This window comes from Cetorhinus maximus, chromosome 20 (genome assembly GCF_964194155.1).
Source record: "Cetorhinus maximus chromosome 20, sCetMax3.hap1.1, whole genome shotgun sequence".
NCBI classification, from domain to species: Eukaryota; Metazoa; Chordata; class Chondrichthyes; order Lamniformes; family Cetorhinidae; genus Cetorhinus; species Cetorhinus maximus.
In genome coordinates this window covers 85,849,992-85,867,223 of record NC_135898.1, presented here as the reverse complement: position 1 = coordinate 85,867,223, position 17,232 = coordinate 85,849,992, and the positions used below count along the sequence as shown (strand labels likewise).

General features: G+C 45.2%; 1 protein-coding gene across 1 annotated transcript in view; it reads left to right on the top strand.

Moving 5' to 3' along the window:
• Positions 1-10,649, top strand: part of sfrp5 (secreted frizzled-related protein 5) — an 89,101-nt gene extending 78,452 nt beyond the window's left edge. Inside the window, exon 3 of the mRNA XM_078565104.1 lies at positions 9,262-10,649. Coding sequence (XP_078421230.1) covers positions 9,262-9,587 — 326 coding nt within the window. The 3' untranslated portion in view covers positions 9,588-10,649. The remainder of the gene's footprint in view (positions 1-9,261) is intronic.
• The last annotated feature ends 6,583 nt before the right edge of the window (positions 10,650-17,232 follow it).

Below are 17,232 nucleotides of genomic sequence, written 5' to 3'. Positions count from 1 at the left end.
AATATTGAGTTCAACAATTTTAGATCGTGAACTCTCTCCTCCATCCCCACCCCCTGTCCGATCCCCCTTTTTTTTTCCAATAATTTATATAGATTTTTCTTTTCCCACCTATTTCCATTATTTTTAAATGTATTTCCATCCATTGCTTTATCTCTACCTTTTAGTCTATTTCGATCCCTTCACCCCACCCCACCCCCACTAGGGCTATCTGTACCTTGCTCGTCCTGCTTTCTACCCTTAATTAGCACATTCCTTTAGATAATATCACCACCTTCAACACCTCTTTGTCCTTTTGTCTGTGACATATTTTGGTTATCTCCACCTATCACTGGCCCTCTATCCAGCTCTACTTGTCCCACCCCCCCTTAAACCAGCTTATATTTCACCTCTCTTCTATTTTTCCTTAGTTCTGTTGAAGAGTCATACGGACTCGAAACATTAACTGTGTTCCTCTCCGCAGATGCTGCCAGACCTGCTGAGTTTTTCCAGCTATTTTTGTTTTGGATTTCCAGCATCCGCAGTTTTTTGCTTTTATTTTTGCTTTATCAGCTGCTTTGTTAACCTGTTCTGCCACCTTCAAAGATTTTTGTGCACAAACATCACCGCTTCTCCCCTCTTCTTACACCCCTTTTAAAATTGTATTTAACTTGTATTGTGTCTCCCTATTCTTCCTAGCAAAATATATCGTCTCTCATGTGATGAGGAGATCTCTCGTGTAAGCACTTGATAGATCAGACAGGATCCTGGGATTTATAAATAGAGGCGTAGAGTACAAAATCAAGGGTATTATAGTGAACTTTTATTAAAACTGGTTTGGCCCTAACTGGGGTATTGTGTTCAATTCTGGGCACCACACTTTAGGAAGGGTGTGAAGGGAATGGAGAGGGCATGGAAAAGATTTACAAGAATGGCTCCAGGGATGAGAGATTTCAGTTATGTGGATAGATTGGAAACGCTGGGGCTGTCCTCCCTAGGGAAGAGAAGGTTGAGAGGAGATTTTGATTGAGGTGTTCAACAACATGAGGGGGGGTGCTGGAAAGAGCAGATAGGGAGAAGCTGTTCCCATTGGCGGAAGTTTACATCATCCTCGTTTTGAGGCACTGACAACAACACTGGCCACGGTAAGATGTTTGGAACTCACTTCTGCAAATAGCAAATTATGCTAAAACAATTGTTAATTTTAACCTAATGTTGCTGGATTATTGTTATCCAAAGATATTAAGGGATCTGGAACAAAGGCGGGTATGTGGAGTTAAGCCGCAGATTAGCTATGATCACCTTGAATAGTGGAACAGACTCAAGGGCTGAATGGCCTCCTACTGGTTCTATGTTCCTTAGCAGCTGAATAGTGGAACAGACTCAAAGGGCTGAATGGCCTCCTACTGGTCCTATGTTCCTTAGCAGCATCGTGACAAGTGGTTAAAGCTTCAACATTCTGCCTAGAGTGTGTAGCCCAATATTGTTCGTTATACAATCACTTTGATCTCTTGCAAGGCTGAATGAGGCAGCCTTGCTTTAATTAGTACTTTCTCTTTTGGTGTTGCAACCATAATTATTATTAAGCCTGAGAATGCCCCCTCGCCCTCCTACCTTCCAGCAAGCCCTGGCCCCTGCACATTGTGATCTGAGAATAAGTTGAACACAAAATTTCGACATAATTGCCAAAACAATCTGATGGGGAAATGAAAAACCTTCATTTTAGCAGTGGTTAGTTGTGATCCGGAATGCACTGTCCAAAAGTGGCAGTGGGAGCAGATCGAATAGTAACTTTCTAAACCTGGATACACACTTGAAAAGGAAAACATTGGCGGGTCTGAGAGGAAAGGGTAGCAGCGGGGGTACGGGCGGGTAATGGTACTAATTCGATAGCATCTTTCAAAGCACCGGCACAAGTACGGTGGGCTGAATAGCCTCGTTCTGTGCTGTGTGATTCTATCATTCCAAACTGAGTGTGAGATCCCAGCTGAGTCTAATCAGCCAGCAATTGTTGCTAAAATGGGCTGAGCAAAAGTGGCTGCGCCACAGGTCATTTCTCTCCAGTGCTGGCTTGTATTTTCCTTTTGTAAAAGGATTTAATTTATTCCTTATTGTTAATCCCGGGGAAAGCACACTGCTGGTCCAAGCATAATTCTGATCCTAGTGTCAAATTCCAATGTGTCCAAACGGTTTCCCATTCACTGGCATTACACTCAAACATCCCATCCAAGCAAAACATATTACTCGAGATTCTTTGTTCAAGGGTGAAATGTTCTTCAACCCTTTGCTGATGTTGCTAATCACAATGTTCACATGGCTGCAATACAGAACCTGCTCATAAAAGTACAAAAAAAACCCAGTCATTTTCATATAGGCTTGTTCCTTGTTTCTATATATGCTTTTCTCCCAGTTTATTAACTCACTCCTGGGTGCCTGTTATTCTATATATAAACCCCCCACCCCCCGAACCCCTCAATTGGATTCCAGTCTGTAACTTACCCCTGGGTATCTGTTACTAGTGGGGGTGGGGTGGAGGGTAGGGATCGAAATAGGCTAAAAGGTAGAGATAAGACAATTGGTGGAAATACATTTAAAAATAATGGAAATAGGTGGGAAAAGAAAAATATATATAAATTATTGGAAAAGGGGGGGATCGGAAAGGGGGTGGGGATGGAGGAGAGAGTTCATGATCTAAAGATGTTGAACTCAATATTCAGTCCGGAAGGCTGTAAAGTGCCTAGTCGGAAGATGAGGTGCTGTTCCTCCAGTTTGCGTTGAGCTTCACTGGTATCTGTTATTCTATATATAAACCCCCCAAGCCCCTCGATTCGATTCCAGTCTATAACTCACTCCCGGGGTATCTGTTATTCTATATATAAACCACCCGAACCCCTCAATTAGATTCCAGTCTGTAACTCACTCCCGGATATCTGTTATTCTCTATATAAACCCCCCCCGAACCCCTCGATTAGATTCCAGTCTGTAACTCACTCCCGGGTATCTGTTATTCTATATATAAACCACCCTGAACCCCTCGATGAGATTCCAGTCTGTAACTCACTCCCGGGTATCTGTTATTCTATATATAATCCACCCCGAACCCCTCGATTAGATTCCAGTCTGTAACTCACTCCCGGGTATCTGTTATTCTATATATAAACCACCCTGAACCCCTCGATGAGATTCCAGTCTGTAACTCACTCCCGGGTATCTGTTATTCTATATATAAACCACCCCGAACCCCTCGATTAGATTCCAGTCTGTAACTCACTCCCGGGTATCTGTTATCCTATATATAAACCCCACCGAACCCCTTGATTAGATTCCAGCCTGTAACTCACTCCCGGGTATCTGTTATTCTATATATAAACCACTCTGAACCCCTCGATGAGATTCCAGTCTGTAACTCACTCTCGGGTATCTGTTATTCTATATATAAACCACCCTGAACCCGTCGATGCGATTCCAGTCTGTAACTCACTCCCGGGTACCTGTTATTCTATATATAAACCACCCTGAACCCGTCGATGCGATTCCAGTCTGTAACTCACTCCCGGGTACCTGTTATTCTATATATAAACCACCCGCTTCCTCCCTCCATCTCCATACCTCTCGATTAGATTCCAACCTGCTACTCAGTCCCAGGTGCCTGGATTAACCAGTGGACTTACTATTGGGGTGTAGCCTGGGTGAGTGGGAGGCAGGGCATGGAGAGCTCTGTGCCGTGCAAGTCAGGCACTCCTTATTATCTGCCTGGCCTCCATACTCCTCCCACTCTATGTCAGTGGTCCATGATAAGCAGTGGACTGTTAATCCATTAAAACGTGCAGTCAGGCAAAGCCCTTCTCCTTATTTCTTTAGAAAATTTGGCCATAATCGCATCTGGTCAGTGTTACTTGTGGACAGACGCAACCCCACATCAGTAGGCAATTTAGCGGAGGGAGAGAGAGAGGCTGAGGTCCCTGGACTCAGGTCGATAAGAATCGAGAGGGAGGAAATTGCTTTCGTTCAGCCAAACAAGATTTAAAAATTGAGCCACAGCAAGGCATGGGGAATTCTCCACACCAGTTAATAAAAAGCACATGAAGAATGAAACAAAATCCTGTGAGCATCAACTTAAGTGATAGAGTCCTGGGGGTTGATTTAACCCCATGCAATGATGCTTACACCCCACCTTCCCCACCAGGATTTTACTCTCAATGGATGTCAATGCAGCATAAAATCTGGCTGGAGGGGGTAAAGTTAGGGGTGGGGGGGTTAAAATCAGCCGGGAGGGGTTATTTAAAAATAGAAAGTGCTGGAAAAAAAACTCAGCAGGTCTGGCAGCATCTGTGGAGAGAGAAACAGAGTTAACGTTTCGAGTCCGTACGACTCTCCATCAGAGCATCCGCAGTATTTTGCTTTCATCGGGGGAGGGGGGGATTAAAGTTGGGGGTGCGACCTGAACCTGCTCTGTTCTGGTCGGTCCAGCTGGGTTTTACCTCTCACCCCCCTGACTCCTGTAGGATTTCCTAACCGTGCACATCAGCTGAAACATGTAGACAGATGTGACAGCACGCACCCCCTGACTGAGGGGTTTTGGTTATGAATCCGGCCTATCCTGACATATCTCGCTTGTAAAACGCTCCGCACACTTCAGCGGGTTTGGCCATCGACCTCATGTCTTCAATGCCGTATATCTCACTCCTCACGCGTCCCCTCTGCCGATGGCTCTGCCTCACTGATGAAGTGAAGAGCGCGCGGCGTGTTTTGAAGGGTCTAATGATGGTTGGTATCCCTCTCCCTACCGGGGGTCGAGGTCTGGGATCCAGCAACTCGAGCACATCGCATGGGCGTAGTACAGGACTGAGGGAGATCTGCATTGCTAAGGGGCTCAGTTTTTAGGCAACGTCTTAACTTGAAGCCTCTGCTGTCAGGTGGAGCTTGCTGCATGCAAACATTGAAAGGAGGACCTTTCACAACCTCAGGATGTCCCAAAGCACTTTACAGTCAATGAAAAATTGTTGACGTGTCACCACTGTTTTAATGTAGGAAACTCTACAGCTAACCTGTGTACACAAGCTCCCATATGTGATAAATAACCAGATCATCTGCTCTTTGGTGTTGATGGTTGAAGGATACAGTAAATGTTGAGAGCTCCCCTGCTCTCCCTTGAATAGTGGGGGTCTTTTACATCCACCTGAGAGGGTTTCAAGTCTTAACCATGGTCAATTAACACTAGTACTTTAATCAGGAGCCTGTTCTACATTAGCCTTAAGGCCTCAGAAACCTGTTATACCTTCTCTATTTACACCAAAACCATGTGGCTACCCCATTAGGCCATACCTGCCTGGATCCAAGGCCTGAAGATGCTGGCCTGGGAGGTAAGTTCGTTCAAATTCATTTTGGATTTCATTGTAGCCTCTGCCTCCAGACCCAATACCTGCCCCTAACCCCCCCTCCCCCCACCGGCCCCCAGTCCTGGGTGTCCCACCCCACCCCCCACTCCTCTCTCAAATGGAATCACCACCAGATTCTCCCTCCCATCCCAACAACAACAACTTGCATTTCCATAGCGCCTTTCACATAGTGAACCATCCCAAGGCGCTTCGCAGGAGTGTTGTCACATAACATTGAAACTGAGCCGCGTAAGGAGATGGGGCAGATGACCAAAAGAATTGGTCAAAGAGGTCAGTTTTAAGGGGCGTGTTAAAGGAGGAGAGATGTGAATAGATTGGTGGAGGGAATTCCAGAACTTGTGGGTTAGATAAGTGAATATACAACAGCCCATAGTGGGGAAAAGCAAGTTGGGAAGGCCGAATTTGGAGGGACGCAGAGTCCTCGGAGAGTTTTAGGGCTGGGGGGAGATTGCAGAGATAGGTCAGACCATGGATGGATTTGAAAACAAGGGTGAGGCCCAATCTTAAACTCCACATTACAGACCCAAGATGTGAAAAGTCATAAACTCGAGATTTGTGCAGACCTGTAAACTCCGTGGACTTAAATCTCGTCTCGATGGTAAACCCGATGGTAAAGTTTATGAGCTGTTGATTTTTACAAGGGGCCCCTGTCTTATTTCAAGCCTGCACTTGCTGTGAGATGGGAGCTTGTCAAGAGAGGTGAGGTTTGGTGCTAGGAAGGCAAAATGCCCCTTTAGTTGTACATTCCTCTGAATGCAGATGTTGTGCAAATGCTGTGGTACAGTCAGGATGCTTCCAGGCTGCTCTTCTATAAAGACCCCACCGCCACATTTTGAAAAACAACAAGGGAGTTCCCTGTGGTGTCCTGGGCTAATATTTATCCCTCAGCCAATATCATTGCAGTTTGTGGGATCTTGCTGTGTGCAAATTGGCTGCCCCGCTTCCTACATTATAAGAGTGACTACATTTCAAACCGACTTCATTGTAATGCAAAAGACACACCTCCCCTGTCCCCTCCCTCCAGCTGATTCCTCCTGGTACCATGCCCTAAGAGGGCAATGGCAACCCTGGACTTCCATTGGATTGGTCTGTGAGCTTGGCAAAGGACGGCAGCAGTTTTTTAAAAATTTATTCTTTCACCAGATATGGCAAGGCCATCATCTGTTGCCTGTCCCTAATTGCCCTTGTGGCTTGCTAGGAGGGCAGTTAAGAGTCAACCACATTGCTGTGGGTCTGGAGTCACGTGTAGGTAGGCCAGACCGGGTAAGGATGGCAGATTTCCTTCCCTAAAGGGTATTTACGAACCAGATGGGTTTTTAACAACAATCGATGAAAGTTTATTGTCACCATTACTGAGACTAGCTTTATATTCCAGTAGGGATGCTACAACTATACAGGGCATTGATGAGTCCGCACCCGGAGTACAATGTAAAGTTTTGACCACCTTGCCTAAGGAGGGATATACTTGCCTTGGAAGCAGTTCAGAGAAGGTTCACTAGGCTGATCCTTGGGATGAAGGGGTTGTCTTATGAGGAAAAGGTTGCGCAGGTAGGGCCTATACTCATTGTAGTTTAGAAGAATGAGAGGTGATCTTATTGTAACATAAGATTTTGAGGGGGCTTGATAGGGTAGGTGCTGGGAGGATGTTTCCTCTCATGGGGCAATCTAGAGCTAGGGGGGCACAGTTTTAAAAATAAGGGGGCCTCCCAATTAAAACGGAGATGAGGAAGGATTTCTTCTCTCAGAGGGTCATTCCTTGGTGTTTGGAACCCTCTTCCACACAGAGAGCAGTGGAGGCTGGGCCATTGAATATATTCAAGGCTGAGTTAGACAGATTTTTGATCAAGAAGGGAGTCAAGGGTTATGGGGAGCAGGCAGGAAAGTGGTGCTGAGGCCACTAACAGATCAGCTATGATCTTATTGAATGGCGGAGCAGGCTCGAGGGGCTGAATGGCCTACTCCTGATCTGATTTCTTAAAATCTTATGACACCTGAGTTATGCTGTCTGATAGGCTGAAGGTAGCAGATTCAACAGTAGCCTTCAAAAGGAAATTAGATAAACATTTGAAGGGGAAAATATTCAGGGATTATGGGGAAAGAGCTGGGAGGGGGAGGGTGGAATCAACTGGATTGTTCTTGAATGAGTTGGAGCAGATTCGATGGGCCAAATGGCCTCCATCTGTGTTATACTGTTCTATGATTCTACACGAAGTGAAATCATTGTAATTGCATCAGAATCACCCTAGTTCTTGCCAAGCTTTTGAGCTCCGCAGATCAGTGTGAAGGACACCTCATCCTCCATCCCAACCCCTCCGTGGCTTTCCCCCTCTCAGTCTGAGTGTCCTTCTCCAGCCGTCAGTCCGGGTCCAGCCCCAGAACATCTGACTCATCGCCAGCCATTTCCAGACATCCAAGTGCTTTTTCGGTTGTAAAGTGCTTTGGGACATCCTGGGGGCATGAAGGGCATTACAGGTCTTTCTATATGACACAGTAAAATCTTGCGACTGCATCTAATAGGACTGGTAAATGGTGGAGTGTGTGCCAAAGTGGGAAATCACACTCAAACACACAAACACGCACTCAAACACACACACACAAACTCAAACACACACTCAAACACACAAACACACACTCAAACACACAAACAGACTCAAACACACAAACACACACTCAAACACACAAACACACACTCAAACACACAAACACACACTCAAACACACAAACAGACTCAAACACACACTCAAACACACAAACACGCACTCAAACACACACACACAAACTCAAACACACTCAAACACACAAACACACACTCAAACACACAAACAGACTCAAACACACACTCAAACACACAAACACACACTCAAACACACAAGCAGACTCAAACACACACTTAAACACACAAACATGCTCTCAAACACACAAACACGCACTCAACACTCCTACAACTTAATTCAAAGTTATATTTGGAATTTGGCTTTTCCATTCTGTTAACTACCCAAGATCCTCTCTGGGGCACCTCCAAGCTCAAGTCTGTCCAGTGTTACCTCATTCCCCAGACTTTTGACACCAGGGCTCAATGTCCTGGGCCTTCTCTTCACCGAATCTAGAGCTTGGACATTGGGAAAAATATTTTTTTAAAATGGCTTGCATTTCTATAGCATCCTTCACATCCTCAAGATGTTCCAAAGCACTTTACAGCCAATTAAGTACTTTTGAAGTGTAGTCACTGTTGCAATACAGGAAGCGCAGCAACCAATTTGCACACGGAAGCTCCCACAAACAGCAGAGTGATAATAATCAGACAATCTGTTTTAGTGATGCTGATTGAGACATAAATATTGGCCATGACATTGGGCTAACTGTCCTACCCTTCCTCAAATAGTACCAAGGGATTTTTTTTATGTCCTTCTGAAGGGGCAGCTAGTGTCTTAAGGATTCAACAGTTGGTCTGAAAGATGGCACCTCTGACAGTGCAGCATTCCCTCAGTATTGCACTAGAGTTCCAGCCTAGATTTTGTGCTCAGATGTCTGGAGTAGCACTTAAACCTATGACCTTCTGAAGACTGAAAATAACTGAGTTATGGCTGATACTCAAGCGCCAGGCACGTGTAAGCTTTTATTTTTTTTTAATTCTTTCATGGGCGTGATTATCTCTGGCAAGGCCAGCATCTGTTGCCCATCCCTAATTGCCCTTGAGAAGACTCTAGGTAAACAAGTGTCTTCAAGATAACAGAGGTGGGCATTGGAGACACATTACCTTTATTACAAAAAAAACTGCCACAAGACCGGGTGGCATATTTCAATTGGTCCCAACTGAGTAGAGCAGGGTCAGGGTGTAAAACAGATTGTTAATGATTCCTGTTCCTGTTTTTCTCTATTTACGCAGCACTCAAGATGAAGATCAAAGAGATAAAGAGGGAGAAAGGTGACCGCAAAATCATCTCGCAGAGGAAGAAGAAAGTCCTGAAGATGGGACCATTGAAAAAGAAGGACCTGAAGAAGTTGGTTCTGTTCATTAAAAATGGAGCAAGTTGCCCTTGTAACCAGCTGGACAATCCCAACAGCAACTTCCTAATAATGGGCCGAAAATGGGACAACCAACTCCTCCTCACTGTCATCCACAAATGGGACAAGAAGAACAAGGATTTGCGCTACGCTGTGAAAATAATGAAAACCTATCAATGTCCAACATATCATCATGTCTTTCAATGACTGCGTTTGAGAAAAGATACTCACTTGGAAAGTAAACTGAAGCAAACTCTCAAAAATTGCTTTTATAATTTCCTTTAAAAAAATTTACACTCTTCCAATCTTATCGAATGAACTTTTCCTTATATAACGATTCCTTTATCAAAAATCTTGTCTCAGTAACCAGATGGAATAGAAAGTTTAAACGTGTTTTAAATGATGAAGGTGATTGATGAATGAATACTTAAATGCAAGATCAGAGGGTAAAAAAAATAAGCCAATGCCTCTCTCTCTTCCTCTCTCTCTTCCTCTCTCTCTCTCTCTTTCTTTCCCCTTTTCAAAAAAATAATACCGTTTAGATAACCTGACATGAGGAAGATTGTTTCCATTGATTCCAGAGTTGTGGGAATAAAAGATGTTATGGGATGTATAACTGATGGAGATCGCCATGCGTAGGAACACTCCAATGAACAACCAGTTCGATGGACCTTTTATAGTCTTAAACTGAAAAGAAACTTGCTCCGACCGAGAGATTATTGTTGGTCTTCTTGATATGGCATGGACTCCTTGGGTTAGGTGAGATTTGGGTTTGAAGGACTATGGCTTGACTGGAAATGAAATCAGAATTGACAGCATGGTATCACTGGTTTAGTTTGCTGTCTGACTAAAGAGATGGGACATCCTACCCAAGGTTAAGGGTAGAACTGTTTTGGCGTAGTGTCATACACTTTAATGAGGATTGTTGGCTATGAATTTATTGTCATGGCGATAATTGTCCTGGTCATGTACTGTGGATTAAATGTTTGTATGTACTGAAACCTTCAATGTGAAAAAAGTAACTATAATCCTAAGGCATGGTAATGGCAGAGTGTTATTTTTCAATGTATGCCTATATGCATCATCATGTATGTTAGAACCACATACCAACAGTGATTATTTTGTTTCTTTTTAAAATATTATTTCATTTTGCAATCTTTTTATTTTTGAAATGCCTGGCAATGGCACCTCCTATCTGAGGTGCCGCTCACAGGTTACCTTGGCCAGGAACTTACTCACGTTTAAATAATAAAAAGTAAGTAACCTAAATTAGCACAATGGTATCTTCTAAGGATCTCGTTGAGTGTTCTTTTTGCAACGCCCCTTTCATTAAAAGGGACAGTGTTTTCGTCACTGCAGAAGGAGAAGCAAGTCACAAGGCTTCTTCAGTCATACCGTCCAAACCTGTGACCTCCATCACTTACAAGGAACAAGAGCCTGGGAATGCCATCACCCCCAGGTTCCCCTCCAAGTCACACACATGCCATCCTGACTTGGAGATCGGCACGGCATCAAAAAACCCTGGAATTCCCTCGGTTATTTGGCGTGTCCACAACAATATGACATCAGTCCAGAGTTTTAAATGCAGTAGGCAAACATCATGGCGGGAGTACCTTCACTACACGGACTGCCGCGGCTCAATCAGGTCCCTCACCTCCGCTTTCTTAAGGCAACCAGGGAGCAGTAAATGCTGACCTTGCCAGCAACACCCACATCCGGAGGATATTTTAATTTAGTTAATAATCGGGAAAGCCATTGGGTGTACTAGCGCAAGGAGGCACCACTGGAAAGGGAGCCTGGGGCAAGGGCACAGATTACAAAGGAAGCAGATTATCAACCTGACAGAGCAGGCCTAATGATCTCCTGCTGTGCCAGTGTATAATCCACAGGCCGGTTGATGGGCTTCTCACTGTGCCGTTCGCCTCCCGAGGTAAAATTATCTCAGGCCCTTGAATTCAAGGAAGCAAAACTTCAGAGTCCATCACCAAACCTTGCAATAAATCAGGGGATAAGTCAGGGGAGATAAAAAAGGTTTGCTAAAACTTACCAACCATGATAATAAAGGCACATGTGCTGGAGTGAACCAATATCAGGACAGATGGGAGAGTTAACCTAGCAGAGCGAGAGGCTGTGATGGGTCCTGTGGTATTCTATCATCTTAGGCTTATCTTACATTCCATAAATTGACCATTTGTGGGCTTGCTTTCCCAGTTAACATTTCCTCAGTTCCATTAGATACACATTTTCACTCCAACACCGTCACCCACAAGTGGTATATTGACATTCCAGTCCGATGACACATTTTGCTGTGCAGTTATAATTATTGAGGATGAAGATGTTTGGGCCAACATACAGAAAACCATCGAGGTTAAACACACAGACTTGCATTTCTATAGCACCTTTCATGTCTCCTCCGAAAGCATTTTACAGCTAATGGAGCTTTGAAGTGTAGTCACTCTTGTAATGTAGGAAGCACGGCAGCCAATTTACACACAGCAAGATCCCACAAACAGCAATGGGATAATGACCAAGTCAGCTGTTTTTTAGCCATGATGATTAAGGGATAAATATTGGCCAGGACATGAGGGAGAACTTCACTGCCCTTCTTCGAATTGTGACATGAAGGGTTGTATCCCCAATCTGTTTAAACATCTCATCTGTAAGACGAGGCCTCCGACAGTGCAGCACTCCCTGGGATAGGAGTGCCAGTCTTGACTTCATGCTCAAGTCTCCAGAATGGGACAGGCTGTACATTCTTCTGACTCAGAGACAGGAGTGCTACTTGTATCACCTCAGACATGGTTGATATTGAGCAATGTTCCCCCACCGCATGATAAAAGCAAAATACTGTCGGTGCTTGAAATCTGAAATAAAAAAACGAAAATGCCAAAAGTACTGAACAGGTCAGGCAGCATCTGTGGGGAGAGAAAAAGAGTCTCAATCTTGATGGCCCACAGACTTGAATCTACTCAAAAGGGGAGATAGAGGCGGAGAGATTCGGGGTGGGAATTCAGAGCTTAGGGCTCAGACACCAATGGTGGAGGCGTGGACACCAGTGGTGGAGAGTAGAATGTACAGGATGCATAAGGGGCCAGAAATGGAGATCTCAGAGGCCCTGAAGGGTTTCGGGGCTGGGGAAGGTTTGAGATAAGGAAGTGGGGAAATGGATCAAAAGGTTTTTTTAATAATATCATCATCAGTAGATTGTAATTAGCCTCAGACCATTTGGGCTTTGTTTCATAAGCTGTGCACCAGTAGTCACCTATCTTCCCTTCTAAATCCTGATCTCCACCATGATGACACCTGGGAAGATTACCAAGGATATCTAAAGACTGCCATACGTTGAAGGATCTATATAGATAATATACCAGTTCCCAGCTTTGTTTCTGTGGGAAACAATCCTTGCTTTTTTACAGAGGGCTTCTTCGGTTTAAGTATTGCTCCCTTGTCCCTCTCCTCAGTTGATCAGAATCATACTTGCTGCTGACAGATTCAAGTGTTAGTTGCAGAGATGGAGGTAACATTGAAATCCCGCCATTTGTCCTTGGAATCTATATACCATGGCAGTGGATAGAAAGACTTGCATTTATATATCACCTGTCGTGACCTCAGAATGTCCCAAGGCGCTTTGCAGCATTTTTAAAGTGTAGTCATTGCAATAGCGTAGGAAGTGTGGCTGCCAATTCTGCACAGCACACTCCCACAAACTGCAATGTTGACAGCAACCAGATAATCTGTGTTCTTGCAATGTTGGCTGAGGGATAAAAATCAAGCAGGACACCAGAGAGAACTCCCCAGCCCTTCTTAAAATAGTGCCATGGGATCCAACTGAGAGGGTAGATGGCTTAATAACTCACCTGAAAGATGGCACCTCTGACAGTGCAGCACTCTCTCGGTCATGCACTGGGATTGTCAGCCCGGAGTGCATGCGCATGTCCCTGGAGTGGGAGATGAACCCACAACCTTCTGGCTCACAGGCAAGAGTTGTGAGCCTCTTATATAAAAGCAAGCCGCTGTGGATGCTGGCAATCTGAAATAAAAACAGAAAATGCTGGAAAAACTCAGCAGGTCTGGCAGCAGCCGAGGAGAGAGAAACAGGGTTAAAGTTTCGAGTCCGTGTGACTCTTTTTCACAGCCAGCCTCCTAGTCATGTTTTCAAACTCTTTAAATGTTGCATTAATGACCCTAGGTGAACTGTTCCTTCAAACAGCCAGCACAGATACAACAGGGCAAATAATCTTCTTCTGAGCTGTAATCGTTCTAAGATTGCGTTCTAAAAGATCGGCCCAGTTCCCACTTTATGCTCAAATCGTGCAAAGCTCTGTCCCACGAGGGGTATAATATAAAAATTACCCCATGGTCATGGTGCCAGTAATGTAGCCGAGGTAGAGGAGCATTCCCCGCGAGTCAGGGCCATTATGAGACCAATGGAAAAAGCTGCACACCAAAGCGCATTTATTTGGCACAGCCAGCTTGGCAGTTAAAATAACAATTGATAAGAGGTTAGGCTGTATAAAGCTGTCTTGCTATGAATGACTAGTGTGAATTAGCAATAATAGTGGCCTTTTAGATTTTGGCATAGGTCTTTGGAGTGGTTACTAAGCTATTAACATTTTCTTTCCCTAAACAATGTAAGCTTAATACCTGGAACTTGATAATAGACACTGAATAATGCGGGCTGCATTTGTAATCTTCCCCGTGGAACAGTTAACAATGGTGATCTATGAACCTGCTCTGCAATTTATTGAGAACTGGGATTCCTCAATCTGTCCATAACTAAATAAAGAACCTCATGACATCAGCAGGTCCCAAAAGCGCTTTACAGCCAATGCAGCAATTTGTTTGATGTGCAGTTACTGTTGTAATGCAGGGAACACAGCAGCCAAGTTATACACAGCAAGATTCCACAAGGTGAAATGTGATCATGGCCAGATCATTTTTTTTACTGATGGTGGTTGAGGGACAACTATTGGCCAGGACGTTGGGGGTAACTGTCCTGCTCTTCTTCAAAATGGTGTCGGGCTTATTCGTTTTCCTGAGAGAGCAGATTGGGCTTTGGGTTAACAACTTGTCCAAAAGGCAATGCCTCCAACAGTGCAGCACTCCCCTCAGTGCAACATTGGGAGTGTATTGCACTCAAGTCTCATACTTGAACCCACAACCTTGTGACTCAGGTGAGAGGGTGCTACCCACTGAACCATGGCTGACATCTGAGTACAGGCCACGCACACTGGGGGTGTTTTGACTGAATTTATCAGCCAGGCAACCCTGCAGGATAGGGTTGAACAGTGGTTTTGCACCTTGAGTGGTGAGTGAAGTAGGGCGGGATGTAAAACCAGCTTTTTCACCTACCTTATCAGTTCGCCAACTATATTAGGTTAAAATTGCTCCCATTTGGCCTATAAAGTAGTTTGATTCAATCTTCAAGAGGTAAATTAGAAGGAAAGAGCTTGCATTTAGCTAATGCCTTTCATTGGGATTTCATAGCAAACAAATTTACTTCTTGAGGTATGGAAGATTTCTGATCCATACAGTCACTTCATCGGAGGGCCTCCAAACATTTCCTTACAGGTTGATAAATCTGTGTTCACCTGAGCCATGTAGACAAAGGAGGTCCTGGCGTTTGATGCATAGTTGGTTCACCTCAGCTGGGGTGGTGCTGAGAAGCCTCCTGGACACTATTCAGTGCTAAGAATTAAGTGAGTGTGTGGACAATGGATGAGAATTGGGTTAGACCCAGTGTCTGCCTCCTTGCCTCCAGGGATGAATAAGCTGCCAGTGTTCAGGGCTCACGAATGACCACTTGGGCCAGATAACAGAAGGCCCAAAGTCCAAGAGAGCCGTACCCAGGCGAGGATCAGCTCTTTCATGACAGATGAGGAGAAGCGGGAGAAGACTAGAGTCAAGAATTCCTTAACTGTGAAATCGGCAAAGCAAGAACAAGCAACATTAGCCCTTCCTTGGTTCTCAACCAGTGCTCAGTAGGTAACACTATTACCTCAGTCAGAAAGTTGTGGGTTCAATTCCCAATCTAGAGGGAAATTTAAAGACCCCGCGACACTATTTTGAATAAGAGCAGGGGCGATCTCCCCAGTGTCCTGGGCTAATAGTTATCTCTTAAACAAAATCACTAGAACAAACTATCTGGTCATTGTCACAGTAATGCTTGTTGGATCTTGCTGTGCACAGATTGGCTGCCACCTACAATGGCTGTGCTTTATTGGCTGCAAAGAGCTTTGGGACATTCAGTGGTCACGAAATGTGTGTAAGAAATGCAAGTGCCTTCTTTCTTTCTATTGGCTGCTTCAACACACACAAGTCACTTGGTCAAAACAAGATTAATGGTCCAACTTGGAAAAGCATCACAAGCTCACGAATATACTCGCCGTTCCTTCTATGTTTGAAAATTTCCAGCTGCTGAATAGGTTGCAGAAAGTCAGCAGTGGAATGAAGAAGAGGCAGATACTCTTCCCCCTCGCACCATGAAGGAAAGGCAGATACTCTTTCCCCTCACACCATGAAGGAGAGGCAGATACTCTTTCCCCTCGCACCATGAAGGAAAGGCAGATACTCTTTCCCCTCGCACCATGAAGGAGAGGCAGATACTCTTCCCCCTCGCACCATGAAGGAAAGGCAGATACTCTTTCCCCTCGCACCATGAAGGAAAGGCGGATACTCTTTCCCCTCGCACCATGAAGGAGAGGCAGATACTCTTCCCCCTCGCGCCATGAAGGAAAGGCAGATACTCTTTCCCCTCGCACCATGAAGGAGAGGCAGATACTCTTCCCCCTCGCACCATGAAGGAAAGGCAGATACTCTTTCCCCTCGCACCATGAAGGAAAGGCAGATACTCTTTCCCCTTGCACCATGAAGGAAAGGCAGATACTCTTTCCCCTCGCACCATGAAGGAGAGGCAGATACTCTTTCCCCTCGCACTATGAAGGAGAGGCAGATACTCTTTCCACTCGCACCATGAAGGAAAGGCAGATACTCTTTCCCCTCGCACCATGAAGAAAAGGCAGATACTCTTACTCCTCGCACCATGAAGGAAAGGCAAATACTCTTTCCCCTCGCACCATGAAGGAAAGGCAGATACTCTTTCCACTCGCACCATGAAGGAAAGGCAGATACTCTTTCCCCTCGCACCATGAAGGAAAGGCAGATACTCTTTCCCCTCACACCATGAAGGAAAGGCAGATACTCTTTCCCCTCGCACCATGAAGGAAAGGCAGATACTCTTTCCCCTCACACCATGAAGGAAAGGCAGATACTCTTTCCCCTCGCACCATGAAGGAGAGGCAGATACTCTTCCCCCTCGCACCATGAAGGAAAGGCAGATACTCTTTCCCCTCGCACCATGAAGGAAAGGCGGATACTCTTTCCCCTCGCACCATGAAGGAGAGGCAGATACTCTTCCCCCTCGCACCATGAAGGAAAGGCAGATACTCTTTCCCCTCGCACCATGAAGGAAAGGCGGAAACTCTTTCCCCTCGCACCATGAAGGAGAGGCAGATACTCTTTCCCCTCGCACCATGAAGGAGAGGCAGATACTCTTTCCCCTCGCACCATGAAGGAGAGGCAGATACTCTTGCTCTGCGCACCATGAAGGAGAGGCAGATACTCTTTCCCCTCGCACCATGAAGGAAAGGCAGATACTCTTTCCCCTCGCACCATGAAGGAGAGGCAGATACTCTTCCCCCTCGCACCATGAAGGAAAGGCAGATACTCTTTCCCCTCGCACCATGAAGGAAAGGCGGATACTCTTTCCCCTCGCACCATGAAGGAGAGGCAGATACTCTTCCCCCTCGCGCCATGAAGGAAAGGCAGATACTCTTTCCCCTCGCACCATGAA